General features: G+C 40.8%; 2 protein-coding genes across 2 annotated transcripts; both read left to right on the top strand.

Annotated features, from left to right (window-relative positions):
• On the top strand, nucleotides 1-957 carry LOC119238004 (olfactory receptor 10G2). The gene has a single exon (XM_037501806.1). The coding sequence runs from the start codon at nucleotides 1-3 to the stop codon at nucleotides 955-957; it is 957 nt and encodes a 318-aa protein (XP_037357703.1).
• Nucleotides 958-11044: 10087 nt separating this feature from the next.
• On the top strand, nucleotides 11045-12090 carry LOC119238219 (olfactory receptor 10G3). The gene has a single exon (XM_037501926.2). The coding sequence runs from the start codon at nucleotides 11048-11050 to the stop codon at nucleotides 11987-11989; it is 942 nt and encodes a 313-aa protein (XP_037357823.1). The 5' UTR covers nucleotides 11045-11047; the 3' UTR covers nucleotides 11990-12090.
• The last annotated feature ends 572 nt before the right edge of the window (nucleotides 12091-12662 follow it).

Here is a 12662-nt window from a genome sequence, read left to right as displayed (position 1 = left end):
ATGGGGAAGACCAGAAACACATCTCTACACACAACAGTGACAGAATTCATTCTCCTGGGCTTATCTCACCCCCCAAACCTGAGGATCCTGCTCTTCCTGGTCTTCTTAATCATTTACATCCTGACTCAGCTGGGGAACCTGCTCATTCTGTTCACCGTGTGGATTGACCCAAAGCTCCATGCCCGCCCCATGTACATTCTTCTTGGTGTGCTCTCATTCCTGGACATGTGGCTCTCTTCTGTCATTGTTCCTCGAATTATTCTAAATTTCACTCCTGCCAGTAAGGCAATCCCATATGGCAGCTGTGTGGCTCAGCTATATGCCTTTCACTTCCTTGGCAGCACCCAGTGTTTCCTTTACACCCTGATGGCCTATGACAGGTACCTAGCAATATGCCAGCCCCTGCGCTACCCTGTGCTCATGAATGGTTGGTTGTGCACCATCCTTGTAGCTGGAGCTTGGATGGCTGGCTCCATCCATGGGTCTATCCAGGCCACCCTAACCTTCCGCCTGCCCTATTGTGGGCCCAATGAAGTAGATTATTTCTTTTGTGACATCCCTGCAGTGTTGAGACTGGCCTGTGCTGACACAACTATTAATGAACTCGTGACCTTTGTGGACATTGGGATAGTGGCTGCCAGCTGCTTCATGTTAATTCTGCTGTCCTATGCCAACATAGTCTACGCCATCCTGAAGATTCGCACTGCTGAGGGGCGGCGCCGAGCCTTCTCCACCTGTGGCTCCCACCTAACTGTGGTCACAGTCTACTATGTGCCCTGTATTTTCATCTACCTCAGGCCAGGTTCTAAAAGTCCCCTGGATGGGGCAGTGGCTGTGTTTTACACTGTTGTCACCCCATTACTGAACCCCATCATCTATACACTGAGGAACCAGGATGTGAAGTCTGCTCTGAAGAGAATAACAGCAGGTCCAGGGGGTACAAATGAAAATAAATAACTATGGGCTCAAGGACTACCTACATCACTGTTGCATTTGGCAAGCTATCAATAAAACACATATTAGTTTAAATTGAGTTCAATGTATTTCCACCAGGAAGAAGCTTCTGGTGCTACATTTAACCTAAAATTATTAACCAAAGCTGTTTTACACTTTTCTTACCCACCTTTCAGGAAATAGCATATTCTACACAACTATTGACTATGAAGAATAAATGCTCTACTGAAATGGAGGGGGGATTACTCCAGGCAAAGTTTGAAAAGCCCAGCATAATTCTGCTCCATCAGACTTCATTAATTTCCTTCATACCTAATTTCCCAAGTTTCTAGGCATTCCAGGCTGTTTGGTTCACATCAAGCAAAACCATCCTCCCAAATTTAAATCTCTGTGTCAATCACCATGTTTCCTTCTAGCCCCTCACTCCCTGTGTGGTAAGTCACCAAATTCCGTTCATTCTGCCAAATGAATTCTTTCTGGCTCCTTAAGTGGTCTCCTGTCATCCCCAACCACATCCATGACACTACCAGAGTTTACTTCATGAAATATAGAACTAAGTATGTCATTCCTCTCCTTATGAATATTCATTACTCTTTCCTGCATAGAGATAGTTAGATCTCTTAACTTGTATCCACAATCTGATCATGGAGCTGGGTCGCCATTATACGCCACTTCCAATTCTGAGAAGGAAAATCACAGGTAATATTCCTGTGCCAGTGGAGATGCTCAGCTGCAATACCACCTCACAACGTTAAGTCACAGGAAAATAAACCCCCAACTTCTTTAATATACTGATTTGTCATTGAATTACTTTTTTACAGCACCTTCACCTTAATCAACAGTTTTTAAATTAAAACAGCACCAAGAAAATCTTTTGATCACATCTAAATTGTCCAGGGCAACCCCCCCAAAATTGGGGGGCCAACTATCATGAATGCTCAATAGCCAAAGATCTGGAAGCCACCTAGTCAGTCAGTGGGATAGGCTGATGTAAATGACCTTGACCCCTGTGACCTGTCTGGGTCTTACTGACAAAGCAGTAAAACATAAAAAAGTTGGAGACAGAGGATTCAAATGTATGGTAGTATAAGTGCAAGTGTCAACAGTTCTTTCCAGAAAACAAAGAGTCAGGTAAATGTGTTCTTTCATTCACTGAAAGTTTTTTCACTCATTTAGATGTTTGAAATCATGCTAGCCTATTTTGTTTTGGGTTGTTTTTTTTTTTTGGGGGGGGTGTTTACTGGTAGATATTTTTTATTTGGTAAAATATATAACAATTACCTTTTTTTTTTTTTTTTAAAGATTTATTTATTTATTTATTTATTTATTTATACAAGCACTGGGTACAGTCAGAGGCACGGGAGGGTGAGAGAATTCACCAGAGCCAGAGCGGAGAGTAGAGCAGGCAGAGTGACAAAGTACACTGCTGAGGGGAGCAGCGGGCGGCAGGAGAGGTCTGCGCGCCATGTGGGACCCTCTCCTGGTGGCTGGGGATCAAACCGGCGCTGCAGAGGCTGCGGGCAGCTCCGCAACCCAGCGCTCAACCGCTGCGCCACTGGGGAGGCCCAACAATTACCATTTTTTAAGACATTTAAGTGGTATAAAATCTTTCACATTGTTATGCCACCATCCATCCCTACAACTCCTTTTCCCTTATAAACCTGGAACTCTTCTCATTAAACAATTCCCCATTATCCCCTTCTGAAGTCCCTGTCAATCACTATTACACTTCTTGTTTCTATGATTTTGACTGCTCTAAGTAACTGATGTAAGTAGAGTCAAACAGCATTTACCATTTTTTTAAAGATTTTATTATTTATTTATTTAGGCATACAAGAACTGGGGTATAGGCCAGAGGTGCAGGGGGTGAGAGGATTCACCAGAAAGAGTGGGGAGCAGGGCAGGCAGATCTACTGAAATACACTGCTGAGGGGAGCAGCAGGTGACAGGAGAGGTCTACTGTGCCATGTGGGTTAGCTCCCTGGCTGGGGATCAAATTCATGCCACATTTGGCTAGAGATAGGTTAATAGAACTGAGACTTTAACCCCTGCACCACCAGGGAGGCCCAGCAGTTATCATTTTGATTGGCTTATTTCATTTAGTATAATGTCCTCAGGATTCATCCATATCATAGCATATAGCAGAATTTTCTTCATTTTTAAGGCTGAATAATATCCCATTGTCTGTATATATCACATTTCGTTTACTCATTCACCCATTAATGGACACTGGGTTGCTTCCACATTTGGGCTAACATGAATAATGCTGCTATGAGTATCAGATATCTCTTTCTGAAACCCTACTTTCAGTCCTTTTGAATATATACCCAGAAGGAAAACTGCTGAATCATTTGGTAATTCTATTTTTCATTTTTTGAGGACACACCACACTGTTTTCTATAGCAGCTGTACCATTTTACATTCTCACCAACAGTATACAAATATTCCAATTTCTCCACATCCTTGCCAACACTTAATTTCTGGGTTGAGGTTTTTTTTTTTTTTTTTGTGTGTGTGTGTGTGTGTGTGCTTTTTTTAAAGAGCAGGACTTTTTTGAGTTTCTTTTTTTTTTTTAAAGATTTATTTATTTAATTTATTTATTTACACAAGCACTGGATACAGTCAGAGGCACGGGAGGGTGAGAGAATTCACCAGAGACAGAGCGGAGTGTAGAACAGGCAGACTGACGAAGTTCACTGCTCAGGGGAGCAGAGGGAGGCAGGAGAGGTCTGTGCACCATGTGGGACCCTTGCCCGGTGGCCGGGGATCGAACTGGCACTGCAGATGCTATGGGCAGCTTCGCAACCCAGCGCTCAACCGCTGCGCCACCGAGGAGGCCCTGTGTGTATTTTTTTAATAGTAGAGTGTGAAGTGGTATTTCATTATAGTTTTGGTTACATTTCCCTAGTGATTAGTGATGTTGATCATCTTTTCATGTTTCTTGGCCATTTGTATATCTTTGTAGAGAAACATCTACTTAAGTCCACTGTACATTTTGGAAGAGTGTTCCTCACTTTTTGTTGTTGAGTTTTAGGAATTATTAACACTAATCTATAAAACCAACTACTCTCTTAGAAGTTTATGTATCATTACTAATTTCATCAGTAAACATAATTACTCTTGTGAGACAGAGCAATTTTTGCGGAACAGAGCTAGAAAGTCATCAGTTGAAACTACGAAACTAGACCAAGTTGTGAACAACTTAAGAAAATTTGAACCTGCACTATCATTGTCCCACTTCACAAAGTAACTTCTAATACATGTTCTGGTTGCAATATACAAAATGCAATATGTTCATTGAATATATAAAATTCAGTGATTTCTTTTCTGAAATCTATTTCAACTGAAGTCATTTTTCTTGGAATAGTAGAAGAGAAAAACACAAGGAAAGACCAGGCTATGAAAGACAAATAGTTTTGCCAGACTGCATCTATGCACATACATCTCTTTTGAACAGCTCTTTGTAAAGAAGTTTCATGCTTTCCCTGATCACCTCTACTCACCTGTGGTACAAGTATGACCTGCTACTTGTTTTTTGTGTGTAAACTGTAAGCTAAGAATGTTTTTTCCATTTGTTAAGTAGTTGAGAGGAAAAAAATCAAAACAAGAGTAATATTTCAGGATGCATGAAATTCAACTTCAATGCTTATGAATAAATTGTTATTATGATATAGTTTTGGCCATTTATATGTATATTGTTTTGGCTGCTTTTACTTAAAAGGCAGACTTGAATTGTTGCAGCAGAGATTGTATGATCCTCAGGGCCAAAAATATTTATTTTCTGGTCTTTACAGAAAATGTTTGCTGACCTCTGTTCTAGACACTTCAACACCAAGGTGACTTGGGAGCTAGAAAGATTACCACAAAAGTTTTGGGGTACATGGAATAGATCTCGTTCAAAGTATTTTCTCAAGGTATATTCCATGTCTAGATATTTGAAGAAGATGTGGAGAAAATGCTCAGGCTATTCTGAAGATCAAATTAAAAGATGTCAAGCCAATCTCAAAATATTCAAAGAAACAACACCAAAATATGCTGATAAAAATTATTTGTCAGCAGGATGACTTAAAATATTGTAGATGATAATTGGATTGAATGACTTCTCATGTGCCTCTAGTCCTGACATTCTGATTTGTTTCTAATCTATATGGTTCTATCTTAGCGTCTTAGTAATGCAAAGAAATATGAATGTCATAAGATGTGAATATGCCAATAAGAAAACTCTTTGACCAATACCAATCACATTAGTTTTTTCATTTTTTTCTCCAAATTAATTTTTTTTAAGATTTATTTATTTGTTTGTTTATACATACAAGCACTGGGTACAGTCAGAAGTGCGGGAGGGTGAGAGAATTCACCAGAGCCAGAGCGGGGAGCAGAGCAGGCAGACTGACAAAGTACACTGCTGAGGGGAGCAGCGGGCGGCAGGAGAGGTCTGCGAGCCATGCGGGACCCCCCTCTGGTGGCCGGGGAGCAGCGGGGGATGGAACCGGCGCCACATAGGCTGCGGGCAGCTTCGCAACCCAGCGCTCAACCGCTGCGCCGCCACCGGGGAGGCCCTCCAAATTCATTTTTAGAAGAGAAAAAAAGCCACAGATATGAAATCACCAGCAAGCCCTATTAAGTCCTACAGACTTTGTCCCACCTAATGTTTCTGGGATTTTCCCAGGAAACAAACCGTATTGTTCTTGTCTTATCACAGGGGTGCTATTACCTTATTCCCCAAGCTAAAGGTCTCACACACTGTAATCGACTCTGGGGAAAGTAAAAGAGACAACAGAACACAAGTGAGACCAACTTATGCAGTTACCTTCAGTGGGAGCCATAACTCTCCCCATAGTTCATAAGGAAACTAGTAAAGAATATTCACAAATAGGTAGGCAAATGATAAATCAAGTTTCGGTAGTTTGGTCCTTCATTTTGGCCAGGCAGAACTGACTAATTGGGCCTTTTCCTATTAGTTCTTCAAATGCTGACCCCATGGGATCAGCTGACCCCATGGGATCCAAAACCATTGAGATTCTCTAGGAACAGATTTATATTCCTTCTCTCACATAACAAAAGAATTTTCTGTGGGTGCTAACACTTCAAAGTGAAGGTGATTCTCTTCACAAGGTAGCACCTGCCATTGTCCCATTCCATTTTACAGAGTAAACATCTTGATCACTTGATACAGGACTTGATTACTGATGTGGAGAAGTGCTGAAAAAAAGGGAAGCTATCCCCATGTATAGATGACCTTGAGTAAGTTTCAAATGTAGGTAAATGTTGGGGCCAACACTGCAAGGGGTTTCTCCACTGTCCATCTCTTCATCTCTCAATGTCCTTCCTTATTTAATTATTCAATATACTTTTCTTCTCTTGCAGAAATTTTCTTTACAGTTGTGCTAAATAACTATGCAACTACCATTTAACCTTTTTATATCAAGATGATACTATCTCCCCAAGTCTTTCACTGGCTACATCTTTCTCCAAAACTACCTTCTTCAAAGGTTCGTTTCCCATCTGGCTTCAATGCCGACCACAGCAGGTGAGAGCCCCTTGGAGGTCTGTGCTGGTTCTCTTTGCTCCTTGCTCTTTGGCCCTTGCCAGATTCCTTCTCTCATTTGTAAGATAGATTCTCTGCCTGAAAATTGAAAGATGGTTGTAAGTAATCTGATTTTTATGTTAGTGAATATCTTAAACAGACAGCTCAAACTCATTGCTGATAAGGGCTTCCATGTTTTAATGAAAACTTTTAGTCTCATTTCTCATATTCAGTAACTCATTTTTTTCTCATTTCATTGTATTTTTAGATATATTCTTTCCGGCTATTACTCCTCTTTAGATTATTTTCAGTTTTGCATGCCTTGTTTGTAAAATTAGAGCGGAGGTACTTTCTATAAACTAAAAGAAAATGTAGTTTGAGTGGATTTTCAAATAAAAAGCAAATTTTTTAAGATTTCTTCATGATCATATGAAGACAAATTAGACATGCCATCTCAGACCAGAATTAAGTAAAACTCATCTGATGACTGGTCAAAACTCTGCCCTTTGCTGCCTTTTTAATGATCAGCATTATAATTTATAGTCAATTTGTTGCCCACTGATGATCCCCATGTCTTTTTCAAACGTGATTGTACAAGATGCCTTTTACATTTGATATCAGATCATATTTTTTAATAAATAATGTATCAATACTTTCACAGTCTAAGTCTTTGTAAAATGAAACTAGTGCTAAATCCTCAGACAGTTTTTAAGAAATACAGTGTAATAGAATGCCAGACAATGAAAGGAGATTCCAAGTAACAAAATTTGACTCTTGACTTTATAACTTGCACTTAATTCTGCCATAACTAAGTTTAAAAAGAGAGTAGCAACACCAGTTTAGAATCTTTGACAGAATGAAACATCAAACTCTTAAAATAGTTTTTCAGATCACAGATAAAACTATAGCCTCAGGACAATAAGGATTAGTATTGCCAATGATTTTTTAAAGCTCTTAATTACCAAGCAATCTGAAATAAGATGATTTACTAATTGTTTTTTTGACCTATTTGTAGGAATAAATGTTAAGTAAAAATGAAGAGTTTTGAAGTAGAAACCATAAAATCTGCCAGGAGTCCTTGGTCTAGCATTTATAGTTCTGGGTTTCCTTCATCACATAACTCCTTTAAGAAGCAGGAGCACACCACACAGATGTAAAACACTGTGAGATCTTAGCAACCTACTCCATTGATACTTCACGGGTGATGTGTTTCTTTCTCTTTGTGCCACTTCGGGCTCCCCATCTCCTTCAGTTTTATTATTGCAAGGATTCAAGGCATCTCAGAACATCTGAGATACCAATGAATTAAAAAAGAGAGGTGTTTACCTAGTGAATACCAAAATTCATGCTTGGAGATCTATGATAATGGCAGGGGTATAAAGAAGGTCATGACAGTTCGAGATCAAAGGGAAAATGACCTGTTAATCTTTATAACTTCATAAGGAAGAAAAAAATTGTTAAACAAACTGATGAAAACTTAAATGCAACTGGAATGAAATTACACCTAATAAGGACAGTAATATACAAATAGGGCTCCATGTATTTCCTTATTCCTCCCATTAAGATGGTTCTAAAATCTATGAGCAAGTTTGGGCAATGCTATTCTTTCCAGTTGAATGAAACAAGCATCAGCACACTGTGCAGATTGAAGTCTCTAGCTACAGTAAAATTCCCCAAAGAAATAACAGTTTCTAGAGAATAATTCAAAGAAAAAAGAATGTTCCCTAATGCAAAGAAGAAAGCAGTACGGAAAATAAATGAGGAAAAAATGGTTAGGGAGTTCTAAAAGTTTAGGGAAATGTGTGAAAAGAAGAAAGCCTTTGGAAATAATAAAAGCAATCTAAAAGAAATAGCGACTCAGGGGCCTCCCTGGTGGTGGAGGGGTAAGTCTCAGCACTATCAAGCTATCACCACTGTGGCCTGAGTTAGATCCCAGCCCAGGAGCATGGCGCAGCAGACCTCTCCTGTCTCTCCCGCTGCTCTCCTCTGCAGTGTATTTCAGTAAATCCACCTGTTCTGCTCCCCATTCTGTCTTGGTGAATCCTCTCACTTCACACAACTCTGGCCTACACCCCAGCTCTTATATGCATAAATAAATAAAAATAAGTCTTTTATAAAAAAGAGATAGCAACTCAGGAAGAAAATAATTAGAGTACAATTTTGTCATTATTTTACTACTGCTCAGAAGAAAAAGATATTGCATCTAAAGGGAAGATTGAAATATTCCCTTAAATAAAGAAAATGTGTAATTTACCAGGTATAATTCATTGAAACCTATTGAAGACTAAATTAAGTGTACTCTATCAAATTCTCTTTATTCTGATTTGAAGTTCAGAAATATGCACTGATTTCTAATTTGATTTCCAGAAACCTTGATTTTTTTTAATTTAAATTTTATTTTTATATTCCCCATACAATTACAACCCCCTTATTTTGACCCCAAGCCCTCCTTTCCCTACCCCCTATCCCCCATAGAGTGTCTCTGGTTCATAGTTGTTTGTTGATTTTGATATTTTCTTTCTTATAGTTATTCTTTTCCTGGTCCCTTATTTAAGTTTTCTAGATTCCTGCTATGAGTAAGACCATTCGGTATCAGAAACCTTGATATTAGTAAGTTGCCTTGGGTAGCACACACACCCAGTCCTGGGGGTGGTATCTCCCACAGTAAGTTAACAAATTGTTTGGTTTACATGTCATTCTCTCAGGTATTTGAACAGCAGAATTGATTTCCTAAAGCCTCGTTCCTCTAGAGACACAAATGAGGCTTCTAAATCTGCAATTTAACATCAGACCTTTGTAACCCCAGAAAACAACAGCATCACATGACACGCAGACCAGAACAAGAAGCCACGTGAGCTCATTCCAGCCAGGGCTGACATTGGGCAGTCACAGATTGCTCAAGGGACTTGTGTGGGACTTAAACACTCTGCACTTCCTGAAATTGGGAAATGGGAGGGGGAGGCCAATGTCTGTTGCCCTAATATCTGGAACAGTTCTGTCATGAACTTTTTGTTAAGATTTATTATCATTTATTTATGCATACAAGAACTGGGGTACAGGACAGAGGTGTGGGGGTGGTGAGACGATCCACCAGAGACAGAGTGGGAGCAGAATAGGTGGATCTACTGAAATACACTGTAGAGGGGAGCAGTGGGCAAGACTGGAGAGGTCTACTGCGCCATGTGGGTTAGCTCTTTAACTGGAGATGGAACTCATGCTGCAATGACTGGCTATAGCTGATAATGCTGAGACTTAATCCCTGAGCCACCAGGGAGGCCATTAGTGGGAGTTTTTAAATCTCATTAACCCAGGGCCTCCCTGGTGGTGCAAGGGGTTAAGACGCAGCCTCTGCAACAGGAGTTCCATTGCTGGCCAGGGAACAACCCACATGGCGCAGCAGACCTCTCCTGACTCGCCCACTGCTCCCCTCAGTCCATTGTACTTAGGTCAGTCTGCCTTTTCTGTTCCCCACTCTGTCTCTGGTGAATCTTCTCACCCCCTGCATCTCTGGCCTGTACCCCAGCTCTTGTATGCATAAATAAATAAATCTTTAAAAAAAAAACTCATTAACCCAAACCTTTTCTTCAGGTGGAGAAATTTTAATCAAGGGGTTAAGCTAAGATTGTAAAATGACTCTTCAACGCAGAGAGCCATTTGCTCTGCTCTAGCCATCCACTCATTCTGTTCCACTCATCTTCACCCATCATCCTTGCTCTTCCTTTATCTCTGACTTCTCATTACAGACATCCCTCTTTGCTTCTTTCTCTCCTCCCCTCTTTTACCATCTCTCAAGGCTAAATTATTATATAAAAAGAAACTGAAATAGGGCCTCCCCTATTGAGGATGGCGCAGCGATTGAGCGCTGGGCTGCAAGGCTGCCCGCAGCCTCTGCAGCGCCAGTTCGTTCCCCGGCCGCCGGCAAGGGTCCCCCCAAAGAAAAGAAAAGAAAAGAAAAGAAAAGAAAAGAAAAGAAAAGAAAAGAAAAGAAAAGAAAAGAAAAGAAAGTGAAATACATAGTACCAGTGTCAGCCATAACTTTGCTTACTTGCTCAGTCTCATGAGCACGCTCTTCCTTTAACTATAAAGAACATGGAGACTTGAAAAGCATCAAGCATTATCATAAACAACTAGCCATTTAATCGGAATTCTCTTTCATTCTCTCTAATACAAAGAGGGCAAAAGAACGTTCTCATTTCCTTTGTAATTACTCCCACTCCATGTAAGTTTATATCCTGGAGAGATAAAAATGAGCCAGTAGTCTCTGGAAGTTTCTGAACTGCCAGAGCATCTTACCAAATAAATGTTCTTCCCCACACATATTTCCAACAACTTTTAATCTTTGGCAAATGTGTTGCAGGTGCCAACTTTTTCTGTAAAGTCCAGAAAGTAAATATTTGAGAATTTGCACACCCACCTCTGTACAGAACATACTTTCTCCCTATTTGTCATCTCTCCACATAAGAGACAAATGTCTCCCCCACTATATCTGGTTTTAGTCACCTCAGCTCCCTCTCATCTCCACACTAACTCCTGTTTTCTCATTCTCCAGGTCTGATCATTCCAGAGATGGAAAAAGTCAACAGCACATTATTGACTGAGTTCATCCTTACAGGAATTCCCTACCCACTCAGGCTAAGGGTGTTTCTTTTTGTGTTCTTTTTGCTAATCTACATCTTGACCCAGCTGGGGAACCTGCTTATTCTCATCACTGTCTGGGTAGACCCTCAGCTCCATGCCCGTCCCATGTACATATTCCTAGGTGTTCTCTCCATCATTGACATGGGCATCTCTTCTATCATCGTTCCTCGGCTCATAATGAACTTCACCTTAGGCATCAAACCCATCCCATATGGTGGCTGTGCTGCTCAACTCTATTTCTATCACTTTCTGGGCAGTACCCAGTGCTTCCTTTACACCCTGATGGCCTACGACCGGTACCTGGCAATATGTCGGCCCCTGCGCTACCCTGTCCTCATGAGTGCTAAGCTGAGTGCCTTGCTTGTGACTGGTGCTTGGGTGGCAGGATCCATCCACGGGGCTATCCAGGCCATCTTAACCTTCCGTCTGCCCTACTGTGGACCCAACCAGGTAAACTACTTCTTCTGTGATATCCCCGCAGTTTTGAAGCTGGCCTGTGCGGATACCACAGTCAACGAGATGGTGACATTTGTGGACATTGGAGTGGTGGTTGCCAGTTGCTTCTCCCTGATCCTCCTCTCCTACATACAGATCATTCGAGCCATCCTAAGAATCCAAACAGCTGATGGGCGGCGTCGGGCCTTTTCAACCTGTGGAGCCCATGTCACTGTGGTGACCGTGTACTATGTGCCCTGTGCCGTCATCTACCTGAGGCCTGAAGCCAACAGCCCCCTGGCTGGGGCAGCTGCCCTGTTCCCCACAGCCATCACGCCTTTCCTCAACCCCCTCATCTATACTCTGCGGAACCAAGATGTGAAGCTGGCTCTGAAGAGAATGATGAAAGGTCCGGTGGCTAAGACTGAGGTTTGAATGTGTCTTCTCCCCACTGGGGATACTTCATATTTGTAATTTTTTCCAATGTTTAAATTTCAGCAAAGTTTTGTACTTCCTGCTTTTTCTCTTTTATGTAGACACATAGTTTCAGTACACTATGTAGATATGCTATGTTCAATATGTTCCTATAGTGTCAGTGATGTTAAAACCAATACAGTTTAAGGTAAAATGCTTCTTCCTAGAAGCTCCTTAATATCCCCTACAGATCAACACCTCTCAGCTGCTCCAAGAGTAGAGAGTGAGACTAAAGACTCTGAAAATAGCAAAAGCTGCCACACTTAGACATTCAGGTGATTGGCATATCAAAAGTTTCCAATGAACTTTTACGCCTCTAGGTTGACATTGGTCAAGTCTTCAAAATATGAACTCCATTTCTTTTGATGGGGAGAATGCTCAGCTCTGTCCCAATTGGTATATACCTTAGGAGTTATTACTAGAGGATAAGTTACACAAGCTCCACTGTATGTGTCTTAACAGGCCTAGTTCTGGGAACTTCCTGAGGCTACCAAATTGTGTGAAGAGTAATAAAGTGCTTATTTTACCTTGCCTGTTAAAAGAAAAAAAAAGCTTCCTTAAACTAGTGTTTTCATAAATCAAACCAAATTAAGCAATCCAAAAGAAAGAATGCTATAAAATCTTTTCAAATTAA

This window comes from Talpa occidentalis, unplaced genomic scaffold (genome assembly GCF_014898055.3).
Source record: "Talpa occidentalis isolate TD23 unplaced genomic scaffold, MPIMG_talOcc4v2.1 talOcc4.11, whole genome shotgun sequence".
Classification (NCBI taxonomy): domain Eukaryota; kingdom Metazoa; phylum Chordata; class Mammalia; order Eulipotyphla; family Talpidae; genus Talpa; species Talpa occidentalis.
The sequence above is the reverse complement of the archived record's forward strand: the minus strand, read 5'-3'. Positions and strand labels throughout refer to the sequence as shown.

Bases quoted from the DNA above. Each gene is read 5' to 3' on its own strand.
- LOC119238004 (XM_037501806.1), top strand. From the start codon at position 1: ATGGGGAAGACCAGAAACACATCTCTACACACAACAGTGACAGAATTC.
- LOC119238219 (XM_037501926.2), top strand. From the start codon at position 11,048: ATGGAAAAAGTCAACAGCACATTATTGACTGAGTTCATCCTTACAGGA.